General features: G+C 45.3%; 1 protein-coding gene across 1 annotated transcript; it reads left to right on the forward strand.

Moving 5' to 3' along the window:
- The first annotated feature begins 7,297 nt into the window (after positions 1-7,297).
- Positions 7,298-14,287, forward strand: LOC139549137 (prolactin-releasing peptide receptor). The gene is made up of 3 exons (XM_071359289.1): positions 7,298-7,367; positions 9,480-10,321; positions 10,618-14,287. The coding sequence occupies exons 2-3, from the start codon at positions 9,497-9,499 to the stop codon at positions 10,942-10,944; spliced, it is 1,152 nt and encodes a 383-aa protein (XP_071215390.1). The 5' UTR covers positions 7,298-7,367; positions 9,480-9,496; the 3' UTR covers positions 10,945-14,287.
- Positions 14,288-16,511: the final 2,224 nt, after the last annotated feature.

Consider the following 16,511-nt stretch of genomic DNA (forward strand, 5'->3'; position numbering starts at 1 on the left):
CAGGAGGAATTTTGGACCATTCCTCTTTACAAAACTGTTTCAGTTCAGCAATATTCTTGGGATGTCTGGTATGAACTGCTCTCGATGTCATGCCACAGCATCTCAAATCGCGTTGAGGTCAGGACTGACTGGGCCACTCCAGAAGGCATATTTTCTTCTGTTGAAGCCATTCTGTTGTTGATTTACTTCTGTGTTTTGGGTTGTTGTCCTGTTGCATCACCCAACTTCTGTTGAGCTTCAATTGCTGGACAGATAGCCTAACATTCTCCTGCAAAATGTCTTGATAAATGAATTCAAGTTTTTCTGTCGACGACAGCAAGCTGTCCAGGCTCGAGGTAGCAAAGCAGCCCCAAACCATGATGCTCCCTCCACCATACTTTACAGTCGGGATGAGGTTTTGATTCTCCACATATAGTGTTGTGTGTTCCTTCCAAACAACTCAACTGTAGTTTCATCTGTCCACAGAATATTTTGCCAGTAGCACTGTGGAACAACCAGGTGCACTTTCGCAAACAATGTTTTTTTTGGACAGCAGTGACTTCTTCCGTGGTGTCCTCCCATGAACACCATTCTTGTTTAGTATTTTATGTATCGTAGATTCGTCAAAAGAGATGTTAGCATCTTGCAGAGGTTTCTGTAAGTCTTTAGCTGAGTAGCTGGGTTCCTCTTAACCTCATTGAGCATTCTGCACTGTGCTCTTGCTGTCATCTTTGCAGGATGGCCACTCCTAGGGAAAGCAGCAACAGTGCTGAACTTTCTCCATTTATAGACAATTTGTCTTACCGTGGACTGATGAACATCAATGCTTTTAGAGATACTTTTGTAAGCTTTTCCAGGTTTATGCAAATCAACACTTCTTAAACTTCTGCGATCTCTTTTGTTCGAGGCATGGTTCACATCAGGCAATGCTTCTTGTGAATAGCAAACTCAAATTTTGTGAGTGTTTTTTATAGGGCAAGGCAACTCCAACCAACATCTCCAATCTCGTCTCATTGATTGGACTCCAGGTTAGCTGACTCCTGGCTCCAATTAGCTTTTGGAGAAGTGATTAGCCTAAGGGTTCACATACTTTTCAAAAACTACACTATGAAAGTTTAAATGATGTTTAAATGTGTAACGATAATCATCGTCTGAGGAAGAGGAATCATCGGACCAAAGCGCGGCGTGGTAAGTGTTCATGTTAATAAGGTATAAGGTATAAGATGTATAAATTGAAGGTAAAAGCAGAAGTGTTTATTAGTTTACTCCAATTGGGGGAGTGGTTGTAGGGTTGCGGGGAATAATAATAAAGGTATATTCTTTAAAAAAGTATGTATGTCTATATAGGTATGTGTATGTATATATGTGTATATGTATGCATGCGTGTATGGATATATATATTTACCCAAAAAAATATGGGGGATTGGAAATGATGCAGACAATTACATTGGAAGCAACATTCTTTCCGCAATATTAAGCTGATCCACCCCTAGAAAGAAAAAAAAAGAAAAATAAATAAATAAAAATAAATAAAAATAAAAAAAAGTGTTCATGTTAATTTATTTTAAAAAACAGAACACTAAACAAAATAACAAAGAGAATGCAACGAAACGAAACAGTCCTGTCTAGTAACGACACAAAGACAGAAAACAAATATAACTAAAGTCAGGGCGTGACAATACCCCCCCCAAAGGTGCGGACTCCGGCCGCAAAACCTAAAGATATAGGGGAGGGTCTGGGTGGGCATCTATCCGCGGTGGCGGCTCTGGCGACGACCCCGGACTGGGGACCCTTGCAGCGGGCCCCGAACAGGAGGGCGACTCTGGCAGCTCCGGACAGGAGGGCGACTCTGGCAGCTCCGGACAGGAGGGCGACTCTGGCAGCTCCGGACAGGAGGGCGACTCTGGCAGCTCCGGACAGGAGGGCGACTCTGGCAGCTCCGGACAGGAGGGCGACTCTGGCAGCTCCGGACAGGAGGGCGACTCTGGCAGCTCCGGACAGGAGGGCGACTCTGGCAGCTCCGGACAGGAGGGCGACTCTGGCAGCTCCGGACAGGAGGGCGACTCTGGCAGCTCCGGACAGGAGGGAGACTCTGGCAGCTCCGGACAGGAGGGAGACTCTGGCAGCTCCGGACAGGAGGGAGACTCTGGCGGCTCCGGACTGGAAATCGACGCTGGAGGCTCCGGACTGGAGATCGACGCTGGAGGCTCCGGACTGGAGATCGACGCTGGAGGCTCCGGACTGGAGGGCGTCACTGGAGTGGAGAGACACACAGGAGGCTTCGTGCCATGGATCATCACTGGAGGCTTCGTGCCATGGATCATCACTGGAGGCTTCGTGCCATGGATCATCACTGGAGGCTTCGTGCCATGGATCATCACTGGAGGCTTCTTGCCATGGATCATCACTGGAGGCTTCGTGCCATGGATCACCACTGGAGGCTTCGTGCCATGGATCATCACTGGAGGCTTCTTGCCATGGATCACCACTGGAGGCTTCTTGCCATGGATCATCACTGGAGGCTTCTTGCCATGGATCATCACTGGAGGCTTCGGGCCATGGATCATCACTAGAGGCTTCTTGCCATGGATCATCACTGGAGTGGAGAGACACACAGGAGGCCTGGCTCTGGGAGCAGGCACAGGACTCACCAGGCACAGGACTCACCAGGCTGGGGAGACATGCAGGAGGGTTAGGGCTTAGCACAGGCACAGGACTCACCAGGCTGGGGAGACATTCAGGAGTCCTCTTCCTTAGCCGAGGCACCGGATACACTGGGCCGTGGAGGCGCACTGACGGTCTCGAGCGCAGAGCTAGCACAACTCGTCCTGGCTGGATACCCCCTGTACCCCCGGGGACACCGTGCGTAGGGCTGGCGCAGGATAACCCGGGCTGAGGAGACGCACTGGAGGCCAGATGCGCTGAGCTGGCACCATCCCTCCTGGCTCGATGCCCACTCTAGCCCGGCCGATGCGAGGAGCTGCGATGTAGCGCACCGGGCTATGAGTGAGCACTGGGGACACCGTGCACGTCACCGCATAACACGGTGCCTGCCCGGTCACTCTCTCCCCGCGGCAGTCACAAGGAGTTGGCTCAGGTCTATGACCGGACTCCGGCCAATATCCCGTGTGCCCCCCCCCCCCCAAAAAAATAAAATCTGGGGCTGCCTCTTGTGCACGTTACCTCGAGCCAACTCCTCGTAGTGTCGCCGCTCCTCCTTAGCTGCCTCCAGCTCCTCTTTAGGACGGCGATACTCTCCCGGCTGTGCCCAGGGTCCCTTGCCGTCCAGGATTTCCTCCCATGTCCAACTCTCCCGGTAACCACGCTGCTTGGTCCTCTTTTGGTGGTGGGTAGTTCTGTAACGATATTCGTCGTCTGAAGAAGAGGAATCATCGGACCAAAGTGTTCATGAGTGATAAGTGATAAGTGATATGATAAGTGTTCATGTTAATTTATTTAAAAAAACAGAACACTAAACAAAATAACAAAGAGAATGCAACAAAACAGTCCTGTCTGGTAACGACACAAAGGCAGAAAACAAATATAACTAAAGTCAGGGCGTGACAAAATGATGAAAAATACAATAATTTCTGTGTCATTCGTTTAAGCACACTATGTTTGTCAATTGTTGTGACTTAGATGAAGAGCAGATCAAATTTGATGACAAATTTATGCAGAAATCCAGATATTTCAAAGGACTCTTATACTTTTTCTTGCCACTCATCATCTGAATTTCAATGAATGGTGTTAAAGGGAAAACTCCACCCAGAAACTGTCTTTTGGTATTTGTTTCATTCGTCCATTGTTGACATTGCCCCAAAATATTTTGCTTGTCAGCAATCAAGTTTTCAAGACATGTAACTTTCAAAATACAGAAATCATCCCTGTATGACGTATTTTGCGTCGTATGATCATATGAGACTGCGTTTTGCATCGTACAATGAAAAATGCATCATACTGCTATTTATGTACTTTGAAAGTGACAAAAAAAACATTTTGTGACTATGTCAATCAGTGGTGGAAAAAGTACCCAATTGTCATACTTGAGTAAAAGTAAAGATACCTTAATAGAAAATGACTCAAGTAAAAGTGAAAGTCACCCAGTAAAATACTACTACAGTAAAAGTATTTGGTTGTAAATATACTTAAGTATCAAAAGTAAATGTAATTTCTAAAATACTTAAGTATATAAAAAGTAAAAGTATAAGTCATTTCAAAATCCTCACCATTTTTTTTTTAAATGTACTGATAGCCAGAGGCACACTCCAACACTCAAACAAAATGTACAAACTAAGCATGTGTTTAGTGAGTCAGACCAGGGATGTTATCTTGATAAGTGTGTGAATTAGACCATTTCCCTGTCCTGCCCTGCGAAGCACTCAAAATGTAATGAGTACTTTTGCATGTCAGGAAAAATGTACAGAGTAAAAGTACATTATTTTCTTTAGGAATGTAGTAAAGCAAAAGTTGTCAAATATAAATAGCAAAGTACAGATACCCCAAAACTTAAGTAGTACTTTCAAGTATTTTTACACCACTGATGTCAACAATGGACCAAGGAAACAAATACCAAAATATAGTTTAGGTGGAATTTTCCTTTAACAAAAATTCAGGAGTGAGAACCAGATTTCAATGCAACCCTTACCTAGTTGCTTGAACGCACCTCCTTAGCAACTCAACAAGCACCAGCTGCTAACCATTGCCAATCAGCCTCCTATTGTTTACAACACTTAACTAGTTGCCCTGAACTTAGCTCCTCAAACAAGCTCTAGCTGCTACTAACTGCTACTCAGCATACACACCTGTTCTTAATCACCATTACCACCCTATTTAAACCCAATCAAAGAGTTATTCCTCCTCTCTGTTTTGTGATGCATCCCTCCTTTGCGCATGTCATTCTCCTTTTACGTAGGTTCCTTCAAGGATCTTCTGGGGGGCACAACAGCCTGACGGTGATGTCTACCTGAGACTCCAAGCAGCAGGGGTATCAACCTCATTCCACGGAGGACTGAGTGTATGCTGATTTTTTGTTATTGCCTTTCGATTTGTGTCCAATTAAGACCTAGACACCCAGGTGGGGGGAGTTCCTAACTAATCAGTGACCTTAATTGATCAATCAAGTACAATGGATGAGCGAAACCCCGCAGACACTCGGCGCTCCATGGAATGAGTTTGACACATATGCCCTATCGAGTCAACTCCCTTGGATCCTTCATCTGCAGCCCTTGGCTTCGTCTGGTCTATTCACATTCTTAATATTTCCTCAATAAATATGCTAAACCCATTCCAATTTCTGGTCCTTACACTTCTGAATACACTTTATGCTGATCAATTAAATTGACACAAGGTAGGGTTGCAAAATTCTGGGAACGTTCAATAAATTCCCTGGTTTTCCATAAATCCTTGTTGGAGGATTCTGGATTTCCTATTTATTGCCTTCTGATTCTGGGAATCCTCTAACCAAGATTTCTGAACAACCAGAGAATTTATTGAAAGTTGCTGGAATGTTGCAACCCTAATGCAATGTAAGCGGATGAATTTCAAGCAGAGAGACAAGCGATACTGTCTCAGCTGACATTTAGAGAAGGTGATCTTGTACAATGGTGCATGGGGTATAAATGGCATACAACACCTTGCTATTTTTTTAAGTAACTAAACTGCTTTACAATACCCTATTTCTGATGATTTGTCCTATGTGTGGGATGTGTAAGGATAATGAAACTGTAAGACTGACACATTTCTCTACATGCTCACAACCTGCCATTGGATATGAAATATTTCAAGAATTGTGCATTTCAAGTTTTAGTTAAGTACAGTATAGAAAATCATAATGCAATCTACTATTCTTTCCAACCAGGACTTCAAAATATAACAGTTTTGAAATGTGTATCTTCTATTTTTTGCCTTTGGATTAAATGGTAAATGGTGAGCCTATCATCATCGGATGTATTGGTGACTAAACTAAAAGTTCTCATGATATTTCACGGAAAACTTAGATTTTGCATGAATGACTGAGGGGTGAACCATGTGTGAAACCCCGAAGCATAATCAAAGGTTCTGAACATAAGATAGGGACCATTACAAGTGTTATAAATTTGAAGTTTAGTACTTAGAGTTGAGAAAATATACCAGCTACACCTGACAAATGTGCCAAAGTGATTGAAAGAAACTAGCCCTATAGCTAGGATGCCAATTTCATAATATTAATAATATGCCTTTACCGCTGAATATATAAAGTTGCTCAAACTCACAATCCTATTCCAATTGGTTGCCTTAAGGATCGCACACATCGCACCAAATGTGGATCTAGCATCCGTCTGCCGGTCCTTCGGGCTGTGTTTCAGGGACCACTCGCTGGAAACGTCTGCTGAAAATGTTCATGCGACTCTACATGTAAAATTGTTGCCCACTTAGCACCTCTGAGTGTTATTTTCGAACTAAGTACTCTCGGCCAGAAAACGCTATTTGTGTGTCTGAGCTCTTACGTTGAATCGCCAAAAAAACAACTCTGAGTGTGTGTCACAGGAGGCTGCTGAGGGGAGGACGGCTCATAATAATGGCTGGAACGGAGCAAATGGAATGGCATCGAAACCATGTGTTTGATGTATTTGATACCATTCCGTTGATTTTACTCCAGTCATTACCACGAGCCCGTCCTCCCCGATTAAGGTGCCACCAACCTCCTGTGATGTATGTGTGTGCATGCATGCGTGCGTGCATGTGCGTTTGAGGCAGGAAGGGATGGAGGGATAGCCTACATAGACATTTAATTGCAGGTTGTCCATCTGTTGTTAGCACATCATTTGATGCAGGTTTGGATTTTGTACCTGACTGCATAAGAGAGAGAACTATATGCGTTGCATTGTGCACTTATGGAAGGAGGTTAACAACATGTTATAGGAGGGAAATAATGTAGAAATTCATGCAGTGTGTGTGATTGACATCTCTGGAGCGTGTGAGGGAGAGAGGGAGAAAAAGAGGGAGGGGGAGAGGGAGAAGGGAGGATAGTGTTGGGACACCATCCAATCTCTCTTTTCAATCACCTGCCTATATATATGCTGTGAATAAAAGTGTCTAGATGAGTGTCCGTGGCAGCCTGCTACACCTCATTCCCGGACTGTCTGCTGGAGCACAACCACTGGTTGGACTCTGAGAGAGAGAGAAGAGAGAAGAGAGAAGAGAGAGAGAGAGAGAGAGAGAGAGAGAGAGAGAGAGAGAGAGAGAGCGAGAGAGAGAGAGAGAGAGGGGGGGGGGGGGGGCAATGCTCACATCACAGGGAGAGGGGGAAGAGAAGAGGAAGAGGAGAGAGACACAGTCACAGAAGTGAAGCAACGTGACAGAGCGGAGAGACGCGTACTGCCTCTGAGGAAAAGCAAGGCACTGTACAAGTAGGCTCCTCTCTCTTATCTTACACACACGCCTTGCACGTGCCATGCACACTACACACAATGCACACACATGATGCATACAAAAACGCACAATACACATAATTACAGCTTAAATCAATGTTGCTTGTTTTATTGTGGAATACAGAAAATGTGAACACTTAATATTCTATTTTGAAAGGCTTACTTAGCCCCCCAAAATAGTACTAAAACTACAGTATGTATGGCTGGTTTGACGAGTTGGAGGGATGATTTCATAAAATTGTTAATGGTACAAATGCTACCAAATATTATCATTTGTAATGATATGTCATTTGTTCAATCACAGATTTTTTTTTAAAAAGGAACGTGTAAAAATGTTATGGGAATTATTAATTTTGCATTAGCCAGTTTTTTTCTTGTGCGTTTTTGTCATCTGCCTGATCCACCAGTGTGCAAGATCAGATAGCAGGGCAACAGATTAACATGTTTCAGGAGCAATTTGACTGTTATCTCTGTTTGCCATAGATTTTAGGCTCACTTCAAAGTAAATAAGGAGCCTGGTCATTTCACTGTTGAAATAACCATCCAAAACTAGACTGCAATACCACTCAGAGTATAGGACTGTCTTTCATCTCAGTGTCTCGCTCTGCTTGGACGAGTACATCACATATGCAGCCTAGAAAGACCTGAAGACTCACTCAAATGTACTGTAGGCACTAGACATTACGGCATGAAGACACCATTCACAAACGCATTGCATTATCTACTGTTGTTTGTTATGTCACAGCGCAATGACTTAAACTACATATTCAATCCCTCCTTCTTCCTCACCACCTGTTGATTTACCACGTTCAGAGTGACCGGGAAAAAAAACTTTATCTATTTTTATCTGTATATCAGTCTACCCACCTCTGTATTTCTTGCCTAAAGCATATTTGATTATGGGCAATCATAATATAATTTTTCAAATAGTAGGCTATGATTGGGGGTCACTAATAATCTCCGTTCCTAATCGAAGAAATCACGATAGTCTCCCACATTAACTAGAAGGGGGGGGAAAAACACATTTAAATCAATAAAACCATCTGATTAATCCCACAGTACGCGTCAGTGCAGACGTGACACGGTTGAGTTTTGGATGAGCTGTAGAGCTCCTCCGTTTTGCAATCAGAGGGTTTTCAGCTCTCGTCGAGGATCAGAAATAAGTGGCTGGAAGAACTCTATCAAGTGCGTTGCAACATTATTACAGGGGATGCATATCCGAGGCGCTGGCGCTTAGACCAAGTGGGTAAAGTGAGTGCAGCCAGTAACGTGGGCGGTCACAGTATTAAAGAGACTGGACAGGAAAAACATGACGTTTACACAGACGCCTCCCAAAAAATGAAATGACATTCAGGTTAGTACATACATATAGGAAAAGGAAGAGAGATGCCCAACTAGGTGGAAAATCGGTCTCTCACCAGCAGGTGGCGCTTTTTCGTTGTTTCGCCCACCAAGCAAGGAGTTTCTGTATGGAGGACAATGAGAGTGTTTCGAATTTGGTCAACAAAAAAATGAATGGCTTATTTTTGCTACGTGAGGTTATTTTGATCGAATGGAAGTTTCGCAATGCTTAAGTTGTTACGAGTGTACTAATATAAGTAGGACACGTGACATCCTGGGAAACTTTGAGAAAAAAAACTTTATCTGTTGTCTTGAGATGGCTTTGCATATTCATGAAATGAGGCTAGCAGCATAGCATCGCTCTCCATTGAATACAGGCGGTTGATGTCAACAACCCTGATTGAGTATTCAAAAAAGGATTACAGTAATGGTATGCATCCACCAATCAAAGAAAGGATAGGCGGGAGCTAGACAGCCCACCGTGCCGCTTTGTGGACAACGACTCCCATTGTTAGGGGCGGAGAGACATGTATGTTGTCAGTATATCCATAATCTTTGGTACATTAGATTAGCAGCTAAAGCATTAAGGGCTGCTGAGGGTCATGGTTATGAACAGGTTGAACTCAGAATCTAAGTGAACTTAGATATTGGTTCAACCCTTTTCTTTGCTATATCATGCTGTAAGTGCTGATGCTTCCCCCAGTCTTCCTTAACTGCCACAATTTAGTGACTGTCTATGTTGTGTCGTAGGGGAGCAGTGCACTGAGATGGATCCCATCCTGGAGGTCCTGACTGGGGCCAACACTACTGGAGGCCCCTCCTTGAACCACAGCAACAACCCCCTGGACATGTTCTCTGGCATGCAACTGCTGCTGCGCTTCAAGCCCCTCTTCCTGCCCCTCTACTGCCTCCTGGTGGCTGTGGCCGGCATAGGCAACTCCATCCTGCTGGCCTGTATCCTGGCCGATAAGAAGCTCCACAACGCCACCAACTTCTTCATCGGTAACCTGGCGGCCGGCGACCTGCTGATGTGTCTGACCTGCGTCCCTCTGACTGCCTCGTACGCCTTCGACAGCCGCGGCTGGGCCTTCGGACGCCCTCTTTGCCACCTGGTGCCGCTGCTGCAGGCCGCCACTGTCTTCGCCTCGGTACTGTCCCTCACGGCCATCGCCGTGGACCGCTACGTGGTGGTGGCCCACCCAGTGAGGAGGAGGATCTCTGTCGGGGGCTGTGGCGCGGTGGCTCTGGGGGTGTGGGGGTTGTCTCTGGCCCTGGCTGCCCCTCCCTCCCTCCACACGCGCTACCTGGACCTGAGGCCCCGCGGGGTGGAGCTGGTGGTGTGTGAGGAGTTCTGGCCGAGCTCTGGCCAGCTCAGGCTGCTCTACTCCTGCTGTATCCTGGTAGCCTCCTACATGATCCCTCTGCTGTCAGTCAGCGTGTCCTACTGTGCCATCACAGTGCACCTGAGACGCCACACGCTGCCCGGAGAGCCCTCACACTGCCAGCAGCGCTGGAGCCAGAGGAGGAGGAAAACCTTCTCTCTCCTGGTGGCGTCTGTGCTTGCCTTTGCTCTCTGCTGGCTGCCCCTGCAGGTGAGAACACACGCATGCACCGATGCGCGCGCGCACACACACAGGCACAATGCACTTTCCTGATAGCCCATCAACTTTCCTGACATTGCTGACATTTTTATATAATTGAGCTGATGTCTTTGAGAAAATATGCTGAAAAAGCATTTTAGGGGCAGTTACATCACCTAGGCTGTACATAATCCTAATGTAATCCCAATGTAATCCCAATGTAATCCTAATGTAATCCCAATGTAATCCCAATGTAATCCTAATGTATGTGACCCCTGAGCATGTGTATTCCTCCTCCCTCCCTGCAGGTGCTGAACCTGCTGCTGGACCTGGACCCAGACTACCACATCGTGGACAAGCGCTATGTCAACGTGCTGCAAGTGTGCTGCCACCTGGTGGCCATGAGCTCCGCCTGCTACAACCCCTTCATCTACGCCTCCCTGCACAGCAAGATATGGCTGCACCTCAAGGGCTACCTGTGCCCTTGCCGCCGCCAGGGGCCCCCAGGGGGCCAGCTCCTCTCCCGCTGCACCTCCCGGAACCCGGCCACCTGCCTCAGCCTGCTCTCTGAGGTCCCCGCCCCCGGCAAGGAGACCCCGGGGGCCACCGGTCGAGAGTCCGACAGCACCCTCTGAGAACATCAGGAACCACAGCATGGTTTATAGGTAAGGGTCAAAAGGTGATATGCCATAGCAACAGCCATTACATATATCTCATACACGCAGTTAGAGATGACGTAGGAGCAGGGAGGAGGGGGAGAATGAGGAGAGGCAGAGAGACAGTGGGACAGGGGGATCAGACTTCTCTGGAGACCGTCAGCCCTCTGGATCGTTCATTCTATTTGCCTTGGGTGTCACTACAGCAGCCCTGCTGCCAAGGACGATGAGCAGTTCCCACATCTTCTGTGAGGCAGAGCGTGTAAACACTGTTGGGACCTTGGGCTGGGATGCAGGTCTGGAAAGCGGCAGAGGGGGGTGATGACCCTGCTCTGAACTCCTCACTCTCCAAATGGATTACACACACGAAACAGAGGAGGGCAACAGGGCACAAACAGTCCGCAAGGATAGCTCACTCTTTTCTGTTGTTCCCTCGTTCTACTCTGCCTTCGCCTGATTATGACATGTTTCTTACTTTCTCTCCCTCTTCTTACTCTCTCTTGATTCCTTTTTCCAATGTATTTCAATGCATGTAGCTTTACTTTTATTTTGATTCCTCTCTCTCTCCTTTTCTCTCTGTCCCCCTTTCCCTAGCTCCCCCCCATCTTGTCTTTCTCTGCCTGGGCCATGGAGCGATTCCCCAGCCCAGTGCTAGTTAGGTGTGTTGGAGTATCTTTGAACAGGTGTTGTTCCCTGCAGTCTCAAACCCAATCAGCTCCCTGGAACTCAATTAATCCGAAGCAAAGCGCTATCTGTGCAGTCACCCACTGTGATATTATGGCTGCCATGTTGACTGACAGCCCAGGAACAGCACCCAGTCTGCCAAATGTACCTCACAATTGGATTAGTTTCTTATCTGTTGCTGAGTAGCGCAACTAGAACACAACATACACTTTTTAACCCATTGTTATGCCACTTGCTGAACCCAGAGACACAGACTTTGAGCCTAATCAAATGGATTCATTCCCAGAGGCCCTTTCTGTTGGTGTCTGTGAATTGGTGGCCCACCCAGTGAGGAGGAGGATCTCTGTTAGTTGTTTTCAAAGTGAATTTCTCCTCCCCAAAAAAACTGGTGTTGCACAAAGCTCCTGCCATCTGATTTCCCAGTGTTTCGTGATAACAAGTGGGGTTTCAAGCCAAAATCATAACTCTGTTGTCATCTTTTGACAATACAATTTATAGCGATGGTTACACTGAGTGAAAGCGAGCTTCCTAGCTGTGGTTTCAGTGGCTGTATCAGAGGATGAAGCGTGTGTTTCTAACAGGGCTGGGCACCGGTGTCCATGTCTGTCTAGTTCGCTGGGGTTCATGTAGCTAACATTCACAAGGCCTCTGAGCACGCTGTCACTGACTCACTCTAGCACACCACCCACTGTGTCAAAGTCCAACAAGAACACTGGGTTTGAATGGCTTTAATTGGGATCTGTATGGATGTTTGTGTACAACCAGATATCAAACTGACTTTAAAAGTGTGAGCAAAATGTTATTTTTATTTTTTTCAATCTTCAAAATCAAATATAATGGAAAAGGCACAGGGGTTTTGAATGAACCTCCTTTAAACAAATAGATCATGTAGGTTTTGAGTAATACACCGTGTCACACATACTGTACACACATCCGAAACAATTACTCGCAGCGAATGCATGCCTGCAGTTTCACACATCCCTGTTACACACACAGTGTTTCTGTTCCTTCTCTGAAGAGCCACCTGTTCTACCCTGCCTCATTGTTGGCATCACCTTCGTTTCCTGTATGAGGTTCAGAGGCATCATGCACATAGGGGGCACAAGGGCAGATTTTTCCTGTTGATTTATTTTTCAGATGTTAAATGAATTACTGAACAAAATGTTTAACCCCACATTTTCTCATAATTATTTATAAAAAAGAATCTGTCAGCCGTATTTCGCAGAGAGGGCACAATGACTGGACCAGGCAAACAGTACACCCCCCCCCCCTCCCCCATTCTACCTAGTAAATGGTTCCTTCCAGGGTTAAATCAAATCAAATTGTATTAGTCACATGTGCCGAATACAACAGTGAAATGCTTACTTACGAGCCCCTAACCAACAATGCAGTTAAAAAAAGAGTAAGAATAAGAAACTAAAGTAACAAGTAATTAAAGAGCAGCAGTAAAATAACATTAGTGAGACTATACACAGGGGGGTACCGGTACACCACAGAGTAAAGATAGGCTCGGCAGGACGGTAAATACTGTACTCTAGTACAGTGGTATTCAACTCTTACCCTACGAGTTCCGGAGCATGCTGGGTTTCTGTTCTACCTGATCATTAATTGCACCCACCTGGTGTCCCAGGTCTAAATCAGTCCCTGATTAGAGGGGGACAAATTTCTTTGAAATACAATTGAACTGGCTTCAAAGTCCAGAGGTGAGTTTGAGGGCTCTAGTGCATGCAGACAGTATCGTCAGTAGAGGAGGAGAGAGAGTGTCGAGTGACACACACAGCAGTTGATTTGATTGGCCGGTGATGACCAGGACTTGCAGGAGGTATGTTAGTACATGAATTTGATCAAGCCACATAGACTATTGATTCCTTCTTGATAAATATATAAAGATTTATTTTATTTTTTTCTCTGTATTACTAGCCACCTATCATTTTTTTGCCAGCTAGCTATGTTCTCAATCTCATAACCATCTACCAAGCTATTTCAGGCTGTCAATCAAGTTGGAGTAGCTTGTCTAACTATCTTAGCTGGCATGCCTGCTGGCAAGGTTGTTTGACTAAAGAAAAGCAAGCAAATGCTAAATGTACTGAACAACATTCACATTCCTCTTTTACCCTGATTATTTTTTGTTGTTGCAGAGATGCAGAAAAAGCATATTTAGTTTCTTTAAAAAAAAATAACCACCGGTCAGGAACATACTTAGTTTAAATGTGATCTGACAATTTATGATAATATCAGATTATTTGTGTATTAATTACGATGCCATGATATGTGCCTGTATTTATGATGTATGTCATGATCCCATGTACTGTGTTGTAATTTGGATGTAATATCCCTGGCATGTTAGTGCAGTATATTGAGATGTGGGATTTACAACAGTCAAAATGACACCCTCATTGAAATGACAATTGAACGGGTAAAGACGTATGCTGAAATAACCTGTGCAGAAGAATATATTTTTTAAATAGAATTAGGCATAACGATTATGGCTCTAGATTGCAGGAAGAAGCTGTTTCAGGTGTTTAAAAAATGCAAAATGCTCCAACTTACCGCCTCCTCCATCCTCCGAAAATAATGTCTGCATGACGCACGCCCCTCATCCTGTTTGTTCGCTAATTAAAAAGACTGTGAAATCATACATGTGAAGAAAAAAAACTCTGTTCTTTTTTTGTCTATTTCATTCGTCAGGTTTTCACATACACACAGACAAACAATTAAATATGCACATCCACCAATAGCAACATGATGTAGCTATTTAGAACAGTAGCAGTGACAAGTGTCACAGGAAGTGGCTCTAAACAAAGGGCAGATGAGTGAGATGGGCCTGTAATGCCATGGTGCTAAATGTGTGTGCATGCTAATTTATTTCATTTATCCTATCTGGCAACCATTACAGTAATGGGATTAGAAAGCCTGGATATAGCTTGTCTTTCCCAGGAGCAGCAGGGCTCAACACAACAGCAGCAGTTTCAGCTAATGGCCTTATGAAGATAAGTGTATAGTCTATGGATGAACCCTAGGGACAGAGCTCTCTCCCGCTGGCGCCAGCTCCCCAGATAAGTCCCTTCTCCCTGTGTGTGTGCGTGCATGTGTGGCATGTAGGGAGGGACTGAGTCACATGACCTTTATAACACGGACATGCATTGCAATTAGGGCTATCTAATCAAGTTAACCGCAGGATTTGCTGTGATTAATCGCAAATTCTAAATGGTCTCACATTGAGCTGTCATTTAACTTTTTTTTTAATAGAAAGAGAAGTACGAGAATATTAGGCGAGTGGCCAATCCTCAAAATGAGCTTTAGTTTTTGAGATACCCTTAACCGACGTACAACAAAACACATTTTAATGCAAAAGTGGTTAAATTAATAGATATTTGGATGTACCACCTAAACTCAAAATGTGCAGAATATCGCGTGGTTGGAGAGGGGTGGGCTACATAAAATCATGTAACCCAATTAAACAAGCTCTGATATTGCTAAAATGTGAAATACAAGTAGTCAGTTGTCTTCCCTTCATACACAAACAAACATTAGGATATCTTAATTCATCTTGGAAATATAGACCTGTAAACACAGAGATATAATAGGTAGAAACATCAACTATGGAATATTTATAATTTATGTAAGCTTGTCTTTTTGGTAGCTGAGTAATAGACAACTTTCCAAGTCATATTTGCTCTCATTCAGTGCTGTATGGTCCTGCTCACAAAAAAACGTGCTCTGGGGCAGGCTTTTATCAAGGATCTCTCTGTACTTTGCTCCGTTCATCTTTCCCTCGATCCTGACTAGTCTCCCAGTCCCTGCCTCTGAAAAACATCCCTGCAGCATAATGCTGCCACCACCTTGCTTCACCGTAGGGATGGTGCCAGGTTTCCTCCAGACATGATGCTTGGTAAGATGGTAAGATGGCGCCGACAGACATGCCAGCTCTGTTTCTAGCTCCTAAGCAACTTTGCAGTATTACATTTTTTGTGTGTGTTACTTCTTACATTATAGCCCAGAACGTTTTTTGTGTTATTACATCAAATAACTTTTGGATATCAAAGAGGCGGTAACTCACCAGCATTACGACTAGGAATACGACTTTCCGAATTGGATCCTTTGTTCGTACCCCCCAGGGCAATTTAACTTATCACAGAGGCTGCTCCAGTACGCCGACGGCGGAGAAAAGTTATTCGGAGTTGGTCAAGGTAGGAAACAACACCTCCACTTCACTGATCCTCAACACAGGAGCCCCACAAGGGTGCGTGCTCAGTCTCCTCCTATACCCCTATTCACCCGTGACTGGATGGCCACGCACGCCTCCAACTAGGCTTGATTAACAACAATGACGAGACAGCCTACGGGGAGGAGGTGAGGGCCCTAGGAGTGTGGTGCCTGGAAATTAACCTCTCACCCAACGTCAACAAAACAAAGGAGCTGATTGTGGACTTCAGGAAACAGCAGAGGGAGCACGCCCCTATCCACATTGACGGGACTGCAGTGGAGAAGGTGGAAAGCTTCAAGTTCCTCGGCGTACACATCACTGACGATCTGAAATAGTCCACCCACACAGACAGTGTGGTGAAGAAGGCGCAACAGTGCCTCTTCAACCTCAGGAGGCTGAAGAAATTTGGCTTGGCCCCTAAGACCCTCAGAGACTTTTACAGATGCTCAATTGAGAGCATCCTGTCGGGCTGTATCACCGCCTGGTACAGCAATTGCACCGCCCGCAACTGCAGGTCTCTCCAGAGGGTGGTGCGGTCTGCCCAACGCATCACCAGGGGACCACTGCCCTCCAGGACACTTACAGCACCCAATGTCACAGGAAGGCCAAAAAGATCATCAAGGACATCAACCACCCGAGCCACGGCCTTTTCACC

Source organism: Salvelinus alpinus, chromosome 22, assembly GCF_045679555.1.
Source record: "Salvelinus alpinus chromosome 22, SLU_Salpinus.1, whole genome shotgun sequence".
Classification (NCBI taxonomy): Eukaryota; Metazoa; Chordata; class Actinopteri; order Salmoniformes; family Salmonidae; genus Salvelinus; species Salvelinus alpinus.

What these genes read in the sequence shown, in the direction of transcription:
- LOC139549137 (XM_071359289.1), top strand. Translation starts at nt 9,497, where the DNA reads ATGGATCCCATCCTGGAGGTCCTGACTGGGGCCAACACTACTGGAGGC. An exon ending in TCTGCTGGCTGCCCCTGCAG is followed by an intron (nt 10,322 to 10,617) that starts GTGAGAACACAC and finishes CCCTCCCTGCAG; the next exon opens with GTGCTGAACCTGCTGCTGGA.